Raw genomic sequence first — 17,089 nt, forward strand, 5'->3', positions numbered from 1 at the left:
CGGCTATAGTTTCCACTTATTGTGCCTCTAGTTCTTATTCCGCTCTTTTGTTTATGTACTAGTTGACAGAATATTTCTGGTGCAACGTTGTTCACACACTTAAAAATTTGTTTTAAAAAAGAACAATTTACAAAACTGTCAAAACTCAAGATATTATGCTTCCTTAGAATGATGCAGTGATGCCATCTTACAGATTTCTGGTCCATTACTTTTAATGCTTGTTTATATAATGACTCTTGACCGTCGACTGTGAGTGACGTCTCTTCCCAAGACAAACATGCCCCATAGCATAATCCCACCCTTGACCCTGATTGACAGGTTTCCGTGTAAGGCATCAATGGAAATACTAAGGGAATTAGTATTCCATTTGAGTTTTGGCTGGCTACATACGCGACGCTGAGAAAGTGAAAAAGCAGGCGTGGTAATTGAAATTGCTATTTAAATATGACAGGGCCAAAACTCAGTAAGATATGGGAAACACAGTTGCAAACGGACTTTGCTTTTCCATTTGAAATCTGGCAGTCACTGTGCGTTCGCTTAAACGAAAATGCAAACGGTAATGCGCGATTTGCAATTGCGTTTGGATTATGTCACATTTTATGCGTCCACAAATTGAAAACGCAATTGCAAATACAATTTGCAATTCCTTTTGAATAATGTCCGGAAAATCATTCCATACAGACGAGGAGGTGCGGATCCAAAAGCAGTTAACTTTATTGAATGATCAAAATAAACAAATGAACACAAAGGAAAAACCCTCAATGGGGAAATAAACATAAAGCTGAACACACGGGAAGGGAAAACATACCAGCTAACAACACTCAACGATAGACAAGGACTGAACCAAAAACCAGGGTTAAAATACATGAACATAGGAAAAAGGGACCAATGAACAAACAGAACTCAAACAAGATGATAAGGTGATAAACAGAAATGAAAGGGAAACTAAACGAGGGCAGGTGAAAACAATGAACGGTGAACACGAGGGCTGACAGGAAGACTATGGAGGTACAAGTGTGACAAAAGTGAAAACTAAGGAATAACAAAAGTGACAAAAATGACAAACAAAAGGGCAACAGTGAAACAAGACAAGGTAAACATAACAGAGCCCCCCTCAAAAGGATCGGATTCCAGACGATCCTAAGGGACAAAAAACAAAGGACAGGAAACCCACAAAAAACACAATGAGGGCACCAGGGGCAGACAGGCAGACCAGGGGGGGTACAAAAACAAGAAGGCAGTCCAAGGGGCACAGAGGGCAGGCAGGAAGTCCAAGGGGGGCAACGAGGGGCAGACAGGCAGTCCAAGGGGGCAACGAGGGGCAATGAGACAGTCCACGAGGGCACAAAGGGTAATGAGACAGTCCACGAGGGCACAAAGGGTCAGGTTTAGGGGGCCAGGGAGGTATCGACCGGGCAGGGACAGGTTTAGATGGCCCGGGGGCTGGCCATAAGGCAAGGGCCGGCTCAGGGGGCCTAGGAGGAGGCCACAGGATAGAGGCCGATCTAGGTGGCCTAGGAGATGGCCATGGGGCAAGGACCGGTTCAGGAGGTCTGGGAGCTGGCCTCAGAGCAAGGATAGGTTCAGGAGGCCTGGGGGTTGACCACGGGATGTGGGTAGGTTTGGGGGACCTGGGTGGTGGCTGCCAGATCGGGACCGGCGGAGCCGCGTGAGGCGGAGCCAAGGAGGACTTTGGAGGCGGAGCCGTAGAAGACTTGGGAGGTGGCATCGAAGGAGGCGTAGGCAGGACCGTGGGGGGCTTAGGAGGCGGAGCCGAGGGTGGCTCTTGCGGCGGGGCCGAGGGAGGTGGCGCCGTAGGAGGTTCTTCAGGCAGTGAGCTGGAAGGCTTCGGAGGTGGAGCCGAGGAAGGTTGAGCCGTAGGAGGCTCGAGAGGCAGAGCCGTGGGAGGTGGAGCTGTAGGAGGTTCTTCAGGCGGTGAGCTGGAAGGCTTTGGAGGTGGAGCCGAGGAAGGTTGAGCCGTAGGAGGCTCGAGAGGCAGAGCGGTGGGAGGCTCAGGAGGCGGAGCCGTAGGAGGCTCGGGAGGCGGAGCCGTAGGATGCTGAGCCATAGGAGGCGGAGCCGTAGGAGGCTTGGGAGGCAGAGCCTTGGGAGGCGGAGCCGTAGGAGGCTGAGCCATAGGAGGTGGAGCCCTGGAAGGCTTGAGGGGCGGAGCCCTGGTAGGCTCGAGAAGCTTGAGGGGCGGAGCCCTAGAAGGCTCGAGAGACTTGGGAGGTGGAGCCCTGGAAGGCTCGAGAGCCTTGAGAGGCGGAGCCCTGGAAGTCTCGAGGGGCTTGAGAGGCGGAGCCCCAGGAGGCTCGGGAGGAGGAGCTCTGGAAAGCTCGGGAGACTTGAGAGATGGAGCCCTAGGAGGCTCGGGAGGAGGAGCCCTGGAAGGCTTGAGAGGCGGAGCCCTGGAAGGCTCGAGAGGCTCAAGAGACTTGAGAGGCGGAGCCTTAGGAGGCTCGGGAGGAGGAGCCCTGGAAGACTCGAGAGACTTGAGAGGCGGAGCCCTAGGAGGCTCGGGAGGAGGAGCCCTTGAAGGCTTGTGAGGCAGAGCCCAGGAAGGCTCGAGAGGCTTGAGAGGTGGAGCTCTGGGAAGCTCGGAGGGCGGAGCTCTGGGAAGCTCGGGAGGCGGAGCTCTGTAAAGCTCAGGATGCTCGGAAGGCGGGGCTCTGGAAAGCTCGGAAGGCGGAGCTCTGGAAAGCTCGGGTAACTCAGAATGCGGAGCTCTGGAAAGCTCGGGAAACTCGGAAGGCGGAGCTCTGGAAAGCTCAGGAAACTCGGAAGGCGGAGCTCTGGAAAGCTCGGGAAACTCGGTAGGTGGAGCTCTGGAAAGCTCGGGAGGAGGAGCCCTAGAAGACTCGAGAGACTTGGGAGGCGGAGCCCTGGAAGGCTCGGGAGGAGGAGCCCTGGAAGGCTCGAGAGGCGCTGGCTCTAGGACGGGCACGACCACTGGCGCTGGCTCTTGGACAGTCCTGGCTACTGGCATTGGTTCTTGGATGGTCGTGGCTACTGGCACTGGCTCTTGGACGGTCATGGCTACTGGCACTGGCTCTTGGACGGTCGAGGCTTCAGGCACTGGCTCTTGGACGGTTACGGCTACTGGCACTGGCTCTTGGACGGTCGAGGCTTCAGGCGCCGGCTCAGGGACAGTCGAGGCTACAGGCGCTGGCTCGGGGACAGTCGAGGCTACAGGCGCTGGCTCGGGGACGGTCGAGGCTACAGGCGCTGGCTCGGGGACGGTCGAGGCTACAGGTGCTGGCTCAGGGACGGTCGAGGCTGCAGGCACTGGCTCACTGACCTCTGAGGTGACAGGTACTGGCTGGGTGACCGTGGTATGTGCTGGCTTGGGTTCACTGACCGTGGCTGACGAGGACTCAGGCTCGCTCACAGTGACATGCGTGGGCCCTGGCTCGCTCACCGTGACATGCGTGGGCTCTGGCTCGCTCACCGTGACATGCGTGGGCTCTGGCTCGCTCACCGTGACATGCGTGGGCTCTGGCTCGCTCACCGTGACATGCATGGGCTCTGGCTCGCTCACAGTGACATGCGTGGGCTCAGGCTCGCAGACCGGGGCAGGTGCGAACCGGGAGGCGGAAGCCCGTCTTCTCTCCCTCCTCCGGGCAGACGAAGATGAACGCGCTGGCTCTTGGAAGGCGACTGGCGTGAGGGTGACTTCATTGACAGGTGGGACTGGTACGACAGGAAGAGCCAAGGGCGAGCTAAAGGCCGCCACCACGGGAGGTGAGGCAGGTTTCTCCTCTGCCACGCAAACCGTGAGAGAAGAGCCGCATGCCAGAAGTGTCTCCTCCATAAATTCGCAGAGCGTCCAGCCACTGGAACCGGTCAGGCTAGCCTGGAAGAACACCACCAGGGAGGAGTCAGGAAAGTTGGTGGCGCTCGCTAGGTCCAGGAAGTCCCCAATGTGATCCTCCACCGGGCGGCTTCCTTGCTTCAGGTCCAGGAGGCGGCAGCTTGCCCGGAGAACCGCTGGATCCATTGTTTGGGTCTATCGTTCTGTAACGAGTAAGCAGCGAGGCAGACGAGGAGGTGTGGATCCAAAAGCAGTTAACTTTATTGAATGATCAAAATAAACAAATGAACACAAAGGAAAAACCCTCAATGGGGAAATAAACATAAAGCTGAACACACGGGAAGGGAAAACATACCAGCTAACAACACTCAACGATAGACAAGGACTGAACCAAAAACCAGGGTTAAAATACACGAACATAGGAAAAAGGGACCAGTGAACAAACAGAACTGAAACAAGATGATAAGGTGATAAACAGAAACCAAAGGGAAACTAAACGAGGGCAGGTGAAAACAATGAACAGTGAACACGAGGGCTGACAGGAAGACTATGTAGGTACAAGGGTGACAAAAGTGAAAACTAAGGAATAACAAAAGTGACAAAAATGACAAACAAAAGGGCAACAGTGAAACAAGACAAGGTAAACATAACAGTCATATGTGACGTTTTGGGCACTCAAATTACGTTTTGCCCAAGACTCTGTATTCTGGGTGATGGGGCGGTCATACAATTGGTGGACAAACAAAAAAAAAATTGGGTCCTGACTAATATTATGTTTGGCAGGCAGGAACTCAGATGGAGCTTCCTTATTTCTGGAGTGATTGCGGAGATGTCGAGCAGAGGGCTGGGGGTTTGAGATTTATTTGATAGGAAGTGTGGCAGGTATTTGGAGTTTCTGGGGGACTGTGGAGAGAGAGGTTTAGTTTTAATAATATATTATTATTATTATTATTAATATTATTATATTTTCCTTTTTTAGGGGTGGGGGGTAATAGTGGTGGTTAAATGTTAAATGTTGACTCAATGTACAGTGGGTATAATCAAACACAGCTGGACTCAATTGAAGGTGTAGAACCATCTCAAGGATGATCAGAAGAAATGGACAGCACCTGAGTTAAATATATGAGTGTCACAGCAAAGGGTCTGAATATTTAGGACCATGTGATATTTCAGTTTTTCTTTTTTAATAAATGTGCAAAAATGTCAACAATTCTGTGTTTTTCTGTCAATATGGGGTGCTGTGTGTACAATAATGAGGAAAAAAAATGAACTTAAATGATTTTAGCAAATGGCTGCAATATAACAAAGAGTGAAAAATTTGAGGGGGTCTGAATACTTTCCGTACCCACTGTATATATTAGGGTTGCAACGGTATGAGATTTTCACGGTACGATAACCATCTCAAGGTTTCACGGTATACGGTATTACACAATTACTATTATCAGTTACATTGACCCTTAATGGAGTGAAAACAGGAGGGATTTTTTTTTTTTGTAAAATTTTGAAGTACAAGGACATGCATCAAGTAAAATTATTTTTGTTGTTGACGTCAGTAACAAAAGCGGAAGTTTTCTCTCCCCATTTAAAAAATTGAAGAGCTTATTTACTTATTTGAGCCCATTATTATACCTTTTGTTTCTAATTTCAAGCATAATTCAAACAGAACTTGCATATTACACAGGAGGAAAGGCTCCTCATTACCATGGTTAGGTCCATGTAGGTAGTCTTAAATAATAGTAATAATAATAACAAATTAAAGTATTTATGAAAAAAATAAATACTAGCTGAAACACATCTTGAAAAATTGAATTGAAATTGGTCACATCAGTTTTGAGGTCTGCGCTCTGCAATATCGAGGGAAGCTCGGTTATGAGCCAGAGAACAGAGTATATCATGATCACGAGCTGGCTCTGTTACACTCGTGCGAAAGTGCAGATGAGAAGCCTTAAGCTGATTGCAAGATTGCAAGCCGCTGAAATTTCTTCAATGGGAGAACCATGACATTGTTCTTTCCCTGCTGTCCGCAACCCAGTCCGAATAGACCTGCAACCCAACAGTTGAGAAACACTGCTTTAACTCACACACACACACACACACACTAATTTATGTCAGACCTCTCACCTCGCTTCTCTCTGGCATTTTATCCGCTGTATGTGTGTGTGTGGGTCAAGTTGATGAGTCTGACAGGCAGACAAGGAGGAAAGGAGATGCGCACGCGCAGGTGAGATTCTCCGTCCGGTTGTCCCCGTCCATTTTTTTCCCTCAATACCGTAGATAAGCAAATGCACATGGTATGATAACTGTCAATTTTCATACCATTATATACCGTGAAACCACCTTGAAATGCCTTGTTGATGAGAGATGTCAACAGTGAATGGCTAGACTGGTTCAAGCTGACAGAAAGGTTATGGTTATTCAGTTAGCCACTCTGTACAATTGTAGTGAGCAGAATAGCATCTCAGAATGCACATCACGTCAAAACTTGAGGGGGATGGACTACAACAGCAGAAGACCATGTTGGGTTGCACTTCTGTCAGCCAAGAACAGAAAGCTGATGCTGCAGTGGGTCTACCATTTATCAGACCAGACTATGTTTTTTCAGTCTTTAACTGTCCAGTTTTTGTGAGTCTGTGCCCACTGTAGCCTCAGCTTTCTGTTCTTGGAAAAAATTTTAAGTCATGCAAAATATATATATATATATATATATATATATATATATTATAATTTTTTTTATTCTATCTAGTTGGTCAAAATGTATGAAACCAAATTGGACACAATGATTACATTTCTAAGAATCTGACAAGTGTTTTAAACTCATTAATAACTTTAAAAGATATTCGCTCTGCTAGGACTTGTTAAATGTACATTTGTAGACATTCGCTTCTGTGTTTCTGCAGGCACTGGTTGCTGAAGCATCATCAGGACCACAGCACAAAGTCAGACAGAAGAGAGAATGGATTATTCCACCACGCAAACTGAAGGAAAATGTAAATTATATGGATCTGGAATACATTGCCAAAGTAAGATGTTCATCACTCTTTCTTTGCTTCCTTATCTCTTTAAAAATTGTCTGCCTTGTTTCTAGATGGCCAGATGTCAGTCGAGGCTACTAATACCTCAACTTATTTATAGAGCAATAGTCGACCTTCTGATAATCATGATTTTCTACATGTTAGTGAGTTGCAAGTGGTATTAGGGGGAGAAACATTTTCATTCTACAGAGCACTTGATTGAACAAAAATGCGAGTACACAAAACTCCAATTTTTATTTCATGCAGTCTTTAAAGGGTCATGACATACATATTTTACATATGCTATCATTTTATTTTATTTTCTTAGGTCTACTTATGTTAGAAAAGTTTTTCTTGCAACAAACCAGTCATAATTTTGTAATGACAATTTTCCACACTGTCTTTGGCCCTCTGTCTAAAACGCTTGGTTTTCAGTTAACTAGGCCTTGAAGACTTCAATGTAAATGCCCACTGGCTTTCATTGTGCAGCCCTGCCAATACAGCCGAAATGCTGAAATAATGTCTACATTTTTTTTATGTTGAATTTAGCTTCATCAATATCAAATGTTACTATTTATGTGGTCAAATGTGTATTTATGTGGTCAAATGGATATTTATGCAATAAACGCACATTGTTAGTCTTCTGGTGGCATTTTACTTTTCCACATGTATCCAAACAGTTATCAAAGATGAGTTATTGCAAGTTTCGATCTTAGGATCTATTTACTCCAGAGGCGAGCATGCAGCCCCAAAGCTATCAGGTCACATGTGTACTTAAAGAACTATTATGAACTAACATCTACTCCATACAACCCTCTGTATATTTAAAAGTATATCATATACTGTATAATAACAACAAAATAAACACATATAGTGTAATTATGCTTATGAGCGGGAATATAGTTGAACCACTTTATGTAGTCTACCTGTCACGAATCAGTAGAGACAGGACCCAAACGCAGAAAGAAAAGCAAAAAGATGTATTGATACAAAAATAAAGACAGAAACTCAAACTACCCCGAAGGGGAAAAAACGAGATAAAGGATGGGCTGGAGGAAAAGGGGAAATACATGCAGGACAGACTGGATGGGGATCAAGACAGACACATGCAAGACCAACAAGCAAGACTGTGGCAGGGCGGAGGGTGTGGCCAGGTCGTGATCATACACACCCTTATCAGGCTAATCAAGCCTCAGAGAGAGAGATAGTTTACGGACATGTCCGTCAGGTGTTTGTTTGTCTTTTAAGTTATTCATTAAAATATTATTTATATTGTAAAGCTGGTTCTCGCCGCCTCCTTTCCATTGACTGCTTTACAAAGACGAACTGGCACTGGAGAGCACCCATAAGGAGACTAAAATAGGGAGGGAAATCAAACAGGTTAACAAGCAGGGCAGGTGTGTGTGTGGCAGCGGGGGTATGTTGAGCGTTTGTCCGGAGAGAAAGCGGTAAGGGTGGACACATCTGAGTGCTATAATGTCTAACACCTGTTTCTGATTGCAGTAAGCATTGGGGACAGTGATAAAAAGGGACTATGCCAGAGACGAGCAGATGGGAGAGCTACCAGTGAGAAAAGACCTGATCGGATGAGTGTTGTGCTGAAAATACACTTTTTAGCTTGTTTACTTAAAGTTCTACCTTTTGAGTTTAAATCCCAAGTTTCCCATTTTCTCATTTCGCACCCCACGAACCTCTTACACTGGTGCCAAAACCCGGGAGAATTGGAGAAAATATGCTGGCATGGAGTCCTCGCAGTTGGCTGAAGTCATCAAGTCCCTCGTTAGTATGCACTTATGTGCAACATAAGGCCCTTCTTGAGCTATGCCAGGACCAGGATCGCCAATTCCAGGTGGTGCTCCAAGCTCAAGCAGAGGACCGACACATGATCCATAGCCTAATGCACCAGGAGAAAACCCCGGCTGTTACCCTGGACCCAGCAGCCCCCATGCCTCCGGTCGCACTCATGAAGATGGGGGCAGAAGATGATCCCAATTTAACATACTTTCTTGAATTTGTTTGAGAGGACGGCCGAGATCTGAGGCTGGCAGTGTGCTCAGTGGGCGGCTAGACTCATCCCACTTTTGTCTGGGGAAGCTCAACTCACGGTGCAACATCTACCGCCGGCAAGTCTCCAGGTGTATGATGATCTGAGAAAGACTATCTTGCAGCGGGTCAGTCGCAGCCCTGAGCAATACTGATAACTCTTCCGGTCGATGAAGATGGATGTGCACGGCCGCCCATTTGCCTTCACTCAACTGCTCCGGGACGCCTGCCGGAAGTGGCTGCTGGCTGAGGACCGCGACGCAGAGGGAGTCATCAATCTTGTTGTATTGGAGCAGATTATCCATCGTCTACTGAAAGGAACAGCGGAGTGAGTCCAGTGGCACCACACGGCGTAATTGGAGAAGGCTACCCAACTGGCGGAGTACCATATGTCGACGTATCAGAGGGCAAAAAGAGTCCCTCTCTCCATACCCCCGTGTCCCCCCCCCCCCCATCCCTTTACTGGAGCCCATCACAGTATCCTGAAGGTGTGGAAATGTGCCACCGAAGCCAGCTCCCCATTTGCTGGGGTTTTTCCCTCTAACCAAACATCGCACTTTTATATCCATATTTCGCTATTATAAAAGAGTGGTTGTATTGAGTGACGCAGGACACTCAGACAAAAGTGGATTCAACCCAATTGTTAATACCGCGGAGCCTTCGGGAAATGTTATTACAGACGGCTCATTATAATACGATTGTGTGACCGAATAATGACCCGTTTCTATTATCTGGGCATTTGCAGGGATGTTCGTAGGTGGTGTTCAGCATGCTGTGAATGTCAGCTGGTGAATCCGCCGGCTACCCCAAGAGCACCATTGCACCCCCTTTGAAAAAATTGGCATGGACCTCCTCGGGCCATTAGAGCGGACATAATTCGGATATCGCTTTATTGGTTCTGGTGGTCTATGCAACTTGATATCCGGAAGCAGTGCCTCTGCACAACATCTCAGCACGTAATGTTGCAGAGGCACTCTTCAGAATAATTCAAAAATAATTTGGGGATTCCGAAAGAACTCCTAACTGAGCAAGGCACTACATTTATGCCACGATCACTACACAATCTGTATGAATTATTGGGTATTAAATCAATTAACACCAGTATTTGAATAGATGGGTTTTTTAATAAAACCCTGAAAAATATGATTCGTAAGTTCATGCTCGAGGATGCTAGAAATTGGGATAAATAGATTGAACCCCTGTTATGGTCCTTCAAGCCTCCACAAGGTTTTCCCCATTCGAGCTGCTGTATGGGGAGGACAGACCTTCAAACAGTAAAAATGAAATTCAATACATTCTTGATCTCAGAGCAAAACACCACACTTTACTCGCCAAGTGGCAAGGGCCCTTTGGATCACATGACGAGTGGGAGATCTCGATTATGAGGTAAAACAAACAGATAGAGTTGACGCATGACAATTATACCATCTCAACCTCCTGAAATTATGGAGGGAGGTGGTCCCTGAGATGTTGGCAAAGGTTGTTCCGGAGAGGGTGGAGCTCGGACTGGAGGTGAGTGTAAAAGCCAATCATGTCACCCCCATCATTTGTAGAGACCTCCCCTCACCATATCAAGTCACAAGAGTTTGCCAAGTTGCAGAAAGAATTTGTAGATGTGTTTTCTCCTCTGCCTGGTCATACAAACTTCATCCAGCACCACATCGAGACTGCACCCGGGTTAGTGGTACGTAGCCATCCCTGCCGACAGCCTGAGCACAAAAAGAAAATAGTTTGGGAAGAATTAGATGCAATACTCAATATGGGAGTAATTGAGGAACCTCACAGCGATTGGTCCAACACTGTTGTTGTAGTTCCGAAGATTGAAGGGTCTGTATGGTTATGTGTGGATTATAGGAAATTCAATGTGGTGTCTAAATTTGACGTACACCCAATGCCTCGTATTGATGAGTTTCTCGATTGGTTGGACACAGCTCACTTTTACTCGACACTGGATTTGAAAAAGGGTTAGTGGCAGATCCCCTTAACACTAGTGTCCTGCTAAAAACCGGCCTTTTCCGTACCGTTTTGCTAACACCAATTTGTGACACTACCATTCGGTTTGTTTGGGGCCCTGGCTACGTTTCAGTGCCTTACGGGCCGAGTCCTCAGACAACACTTACGCCACTGCCTATCTGGATGACATAACTTTATACAGTAATGATTGGCAGCAGCACATGCAGCATCTGAGGGCTGTTCTGAGTTCGCTGTGATGGGTGAGACTCACAACCCCAAGAAGTGTGCAGTTGGATGGTTGGAGGTACAGTTTCTGGGGTTCCACTTGGGCCATGGTCAAGTGCGTCTCCAAATTGATAAAACTGTGGTGATTGCATCCTGCCAAAGACCCAAGACCAAAAAAGAGGTGAGACAGTTCCTGGGGTTGGCTGGATATTATAGAAGGTTTGTGCCTAATTATTTGGACGTCTCCAGCTCACTGATAGACTGTTTAGACACCAGACTGTAGACTGATTTTCATGCAAAGGGAGCGGGAAAATCCAAAGGATATGACGTTTATTCATGCTACTGAGAGCCTTGCCTCAGTAATCGCTTCCCTTCCGCTATTCAACAGCGACAACAAACTGCAACACTAGGTAACGTTATCTTAGAGATAGAATCCAGAAAACGTCCAGCTCCCAGCACAACACCGACTCCTACACAAACTCAGAGCAAGCCAAAAAAAATTAAAATGTATCTACTGAATCCCATCTGGCTAAGTGGGAATGTGATCATGGTTGAGAGAAAACTAGAGTGAACATCGGCAGGGAATTTGATTCCTGGTGGGACCTTCGTTCAAACCGACCCTGAATTGATTTTCTTCTTATTGGACAGGTAAGTTTACAATAACTGCAAAGCATGTGAAATATAGTGCCATAATTATTGATCTGTGTAATTTTAGCTAACTTGATCTTGCCTGCACAGTAACTGTCATAAACAATGTTCATCTGTAATTATTCAGCAAGGTAAATTACAATAACACATTAAATGAATGCTAGACAATGTTCAAGATAATGCAAAAAGTGTACCTTAACTAGGTTATACAGCACATATATACAATCTATTATTATAAAACAATAGCACATCAATATATCAAAATAACAGTTGTGATTGAATGACATTGTAAAGGGTTCAATGGAAAGGAGGTGAGAACCGGCTTGATAATATAAATAATATTTTAATGAATAACTTAAAACAGAAGACACAAACACACACATGACGGACATGTCTGTAAACTATCTCTCTCTCGTCGTACCACCGTCTGCCATCGGCCTTTATCCCTCTCAGAGGCTTAATTAGCCTGATAACGGACGTCACGATTCCCTGGTTGTCTGCCCAGTGTTTTTCATGTCACCGTCACCATGGTTCCCGATCCTCAACATTGTGTTATTGTTCGCACCTGTTTGTTATTTGTGATCATCCTGTGTGTGTATATTAACCCTGTTTGTTCTCCACTCCTTGTCGTTTGTTGAATGTTGATGAAGGTTAATGTTTCTACTGTTTCGATGTGTCTGGATGTCTTCCCGTGTTCATTCCAGCCGTGTGTTTACCTAGTTCCGTGTTCCTCCGTTGTGTTCGTGTTTTAGTTTCAGTTTTGTCCCCCCATGGATGTTTTCTTTTGTTCCTGTTTAATTTGTCTTCACTTTGATCCTTAATAAAGAACCACACGTAGATCCCACCTCCTCGTTTGCCTTTGTCTTCGTCCACACTCATAACACCGGGTGTGTATAATCACAACCCGGCCCCGCCCTCCGCCCTGCCACAGACATCAATACTGAATTTTGTCAACATATTTATAATGTACAGTCTATTTTATAAACGGCTACTGTCATCATCCACCAAATTTAGCTAACAGCTATTGATAAAGCTGGCTAGCTAGCTAACACCGACATAGGCTATGTGTGGCAGGGCAGAGGGCGGGGCCGGGTTGTGATTATACACACCCGGTCCCTTATCAGGCTACTCAAGCCTCCGAGAGGGATAAAGCCTGACTGTGGAGGATTGTGCGGGAGAGAGAGATGGTTTACGGACATGTCCGTCATGTGTGTTTGTGTCTTCTGTTTTAAGTTTATTATTAAAATACTGTTTATATAATCAAGCCGGTTCTCGCCACCTCCTTTCCATTGACTGCTTTACACTGGTGCCGAAATTCGGGAAGGAGGAGGGATACGCCGTAGTAGAGTTCTCGCAACTACTGTCCACCCCAACGGAGCAGCCGCGGCCATACGATTAATCTCTCTCTCCTCTCTCTAGAGATATATATTTTGCCCATTAAAATTGTTTTGTTTTTTATTTTATTGCCAGGAAGACAACATACATTGGTGGCCAAAAATTTTGAATAATGTACAGATTTTGCTCTCATGGAAAGACATGAAGTGGCATTCAGCTGATCACAATGTATAGTCAGGACATTAAAAATTTGAAAAATTACTATTACAATTTGAAAAAAAAATCTGAACTTCTTGAACTACTTCAAAGAGTTATCATCCAAAAATCTTCCATGTGCAGCATTGACATCTTTGCAGATCCTTGGCATTCTAGCTGTCAGTTTGTCCAGATACTCAGGTGACATTTTACCCCACACTTGTCCAGTGTCTGTTTCTTTGCCCACTCTAACCTTTTCTTTTTGTTATTCTGTTTAAGAGGTGACTTTTTATTTGGAATTCTTCCCATAAGGCCTGTACCCCTGAGTCTTCTCTTTACTGTTGTACATGAAACTGGTTTTGAGTGGGTAGAATTCATGAAGCTGTCAGCTGAGGACATGTGAGGTATCTATTTCTCAAACTAGAGACTCTGATGTACTTATGCTCTTGTTTAATTGTACATCCAGCCTTCCACATCTATTTCTGTCCTTGTTAGAGCCTGTTGTCCTTTGTCTTTGAAGAATGTAGTGTACACCTTTGTATGAAATCTTCAGTTTTTTTTACATTTTCAAGCATTGTATAGCTTACATTCCTCAAAATAATGACTGACTGACGAGTTTCTAAAGAAAGTTTCTTTTTTGCTATTTTTGACCTAATATTGACCTTAAGACATGCCAGTCTATTGCATACTGTGGCAACTAAAAAACAAACACAAAGACAAAGTTAAGCTTCATTTAAAAAATCTTTCAACTGTGTTTAATATAATGGACAGTAATTTTCTAGTAACAAATTAGCAATTTAGCATGATTACTCAAGGATAAGGTGTTAATATCCAATAATAATAAATTATAAAAACACAATAATAATATACAATGTACAGGAAACAATACACATAATATAGATTACACGTACAATAAAAATAAAAAATAAGAGTATATAAAAAAAGATAGTAGTTGTATTGGTGGAGAATATATTTATGACAGTCCAGTGTGGGATATAAGATTAATAAAGTGCAGTGCTGATTATTGATCGTGAGAGATCAAGTGTTCAAAAGTCTGATTGCTTGGGGGAAGAAGCTGTCATGTAGTCGGCTGGGGTGGGTCCTGATGCTACGATACCGCCTGCCTGATGGTAGCAGTGAGAGCAGCCCATGACTCGGGTGGCTGAAGTCTCTGATGATCCTCCAAGCTTTTTTCACACACCGCCTGTTATATATGTCCTGGAGGGAGGGAAGCTCACCTCCGATGATGTATCTGGCAGTTCGCACCACCCTTTGCAGGGGTTGGCAGTTGTGGGCTGTGGGCTATGCTATTGCCGTACATGCAGCTAGTCAGGATGCTCTTTACAGTTCTGGTGTAGAACCGTGTGAGGATGTGGTGGTTCATTCCAAAGCTCCTCAGCCATCCCAGGAAGAAGAGGCGCTGGTGAGCCTTCTTCATAACGGCCTCAGTGTGGACGGACCATGTGAGTTCCTCAGTGATGTGGACACCGAGGAACTTGAAGCTGCTGACTCTCCACCGGTGCTCCATTAATGGTGATGTTCTCTGTCTTTCTTCCTGAAGTCCACTACAAGCTCCTTGGTTTTACTGACATTGAGGGAGATGTTGTGCTCCTGACACCAGCATGTCAGAGAGTACACCTCCTCTCTGTAGGCTGTTTCATCATTGTCAGTGATCAGACCTACCACCGTCGTATCATCAGCAAACTTGATGGCATTGGAGCTATGTGTTGCCACACAGTCATATGTGTACAGGGAATACAGGAGTGGGCTGAGAACACAGCCCTGTGGGGCTCCAGTGTTGAGGGTCAGTGATGAGATGTTGCTGCCCATTCTAACCACCTGACATCTGCCTGACAGGAAGTCCAGGATCCAGCTTCACAGCGAGCTGTTTAAGCCTGGAGTTTCACATCAAGCTTGAAGGGCACTATGGTGTTGAATGCTGAGCTGTAGTCTACAAACAGCATTCTCACAAATGTGTTCCTTTTTTCCAGGTGGGAGAGAGCAGTGTGTATTGTAGATGCAATGGCATCATCAGTGGAGCGGTTGTTGCAGTAGGCAAACTGCAATGGGTCCAGAGAGGTGGGCAGCACAGAGCAGATGTGATCTCCGATTAACCTCTCAAAGCATTTGCTGATGATGGGGGTCAGAGCAACAGGGGACAATGATTTTTTTTTTATTGCTTTGGTACGGGGACAATGGTGGACATTTTGAAGCATGTGGGGACTACAGACAAGGAGAGGGACATGTTGAAAATGTCCGTAAAAATGCCAGCCAGTTGGTTTGCGCACGCTCTGATGATGCGGCCCTGAATGCTGTCTGGACCCACGGCTTTACGGAAATTGATCCAAGATGGCGGCGCGGTAGCACGCAGCGGCCACTCCGGATCCACAATGGTGCTATTTTTGTTAAAAAAGCCCGACTTTTGCAACACATGGACATCGGAGCAACCGGTGTTCGTGTCTACCATCGCCAGACACTACTGAAATATAAGACTCATGCAAAAACCAAGCTGCATGATGACCTGCAGGAGGCGCTACGCGTACTCGGCTTGCTGCGGAGACCAGGCCTCCAGCCCTCGGCGTCGCCTGATGCCGGTGGCCGGGGAGAGGACGTCGTAGCGGTGTCGCGAAAGCGAAGCGCGGAAAGATGGCGGGGGTCCATGCTAGGCTAAAAACAAACCCTAGCCAGCCGGCTCTCCCGTCTATCCTGCTCTCAAATGTTTGCTCCCTGGACAATAAACTGGACTATATTCGACTCCAGCAGGCTACGCAGCGTGAGTTTAGAGACTGCTGCGTCTTTGTTTTCACGGAGACGTGGCTCAGCGACAGAGTTCCGGATGCCGCCATTCAGCTAGACGGGCTTGCCTTGTTTCGTGCCGACAGAAATACAGCTCTCTGCAGTAAGACTCGCGGTGGTGGCTTGTGTGTTTACATCAACACGGAATGGTGCAAGAACTCTATGCTAGTCTCTAGTTACTGTTCATCGCTGTTGGAGCTTGTGACTGTTAGATGCAGACCTTTTTATCTACCACGGGAATTCACCACTGTTTGCATAATCGGAGTTTACATTTCCCCCAGCGCTAACGCTAAGGAAGCGCTCTGTGAACTGTATGGGGCTATGAGCGAACTGCAGAACACTCACTCCGACGGACTGTTTATTGTCGCCGGAGATTTCAACCATGCAAATCTCAAGACAGTGCTCCCTAAATTCCATCAGTATGTGGACTTTGCAACGAGAGGGCTGAGCAGCTTGATCTTGTTTACACAAACATCCCAGGCGCGTACTGGGCGGAGCCCCGTCCCCACCTCGGCTACTCAGACCACATCTCTGTTATGTTAATTCTAGCATACAGACCGCTCGTCAGACGCACAAAACCGCTTCAGAAGCAGGTGAAAACCTGGCCAGCAGGAGCCATCTCTGCTCTTCAGGACTGTTTTGAGTGTACTGACTGGCACATGTTCAGGGAGGCTGCAACATATGGCGATTCTACCAACTTGGAGGAATACACAGCATCAGTGACCAGCTACATCAGCAAGTGCATTGATGATGTCACTTTCTCCAAGACCATCACCACACGCTCCAACCAGAAGCCGTGGATGACTGCGGAGGTGCGCACGCTGCTGAGGTCCCGAGACTCCGCCTTCAGAGCAGGCGATAAGGCAGCCCTAAGACCAGCTAGGGCCAAACTGTCACGGGCAATCAGAGAGGCAAAGCGCGCACACGCCCAGAGAATCCACAGTCACTTCCAGGACAGCGGTGACACGCGGCGCATGTGGCAGGGCATCCAGGCCATCACCAACTACAGGACAACATCAGTTGCCTGTGACAAAGATGCCTCCCTTCCAGATGCGCTGAACGACTTCTA

The 17,089-nt window shown here is 46.5% G+C and overlaps 1 protein-coding gene across 2 annotated transcripts in view; it reads left to right on the forward strand.

Moving 5' to 3' along the window:
* dsg2l (desmoglein 2 like) overlaps positions 1 to 17,089 on the forward strand; it is an 84,824-nt gene that overhangs the window by 18,168 nt on the left and 49,567 nt on the right. For both annotated transcript variants that reach the window (XM_052127891.1, XM_052127890.1), the window contains exon 2: positions 6,712 to 6,834. In XM_052127891.1, coding sequence (XP_051983851.1) covers positions 6,712 to 6,834 — 123 coding nt within the window. The remainder of the gene's footprint in view (positions 1 to 6,711; positions 6,835 to 17,089) is intronic.

Source organism: Xyrauchen texanus, chromosome 6 (assembly GCF_025860055.1).
Source record: "Xyrauchen texanus isolate HMW12.3.18 chromosome 6, RBS_HiC_50CHRs, whole genome shotgun sequence".
In the NCBI taxonomy this organism is placed as follows: Eukaryota; Metazoa; Chordata; class Actinopteri; order Cypriniformes; family Catostomidae; genus Xyrauchen; species Xyrauchen texanus.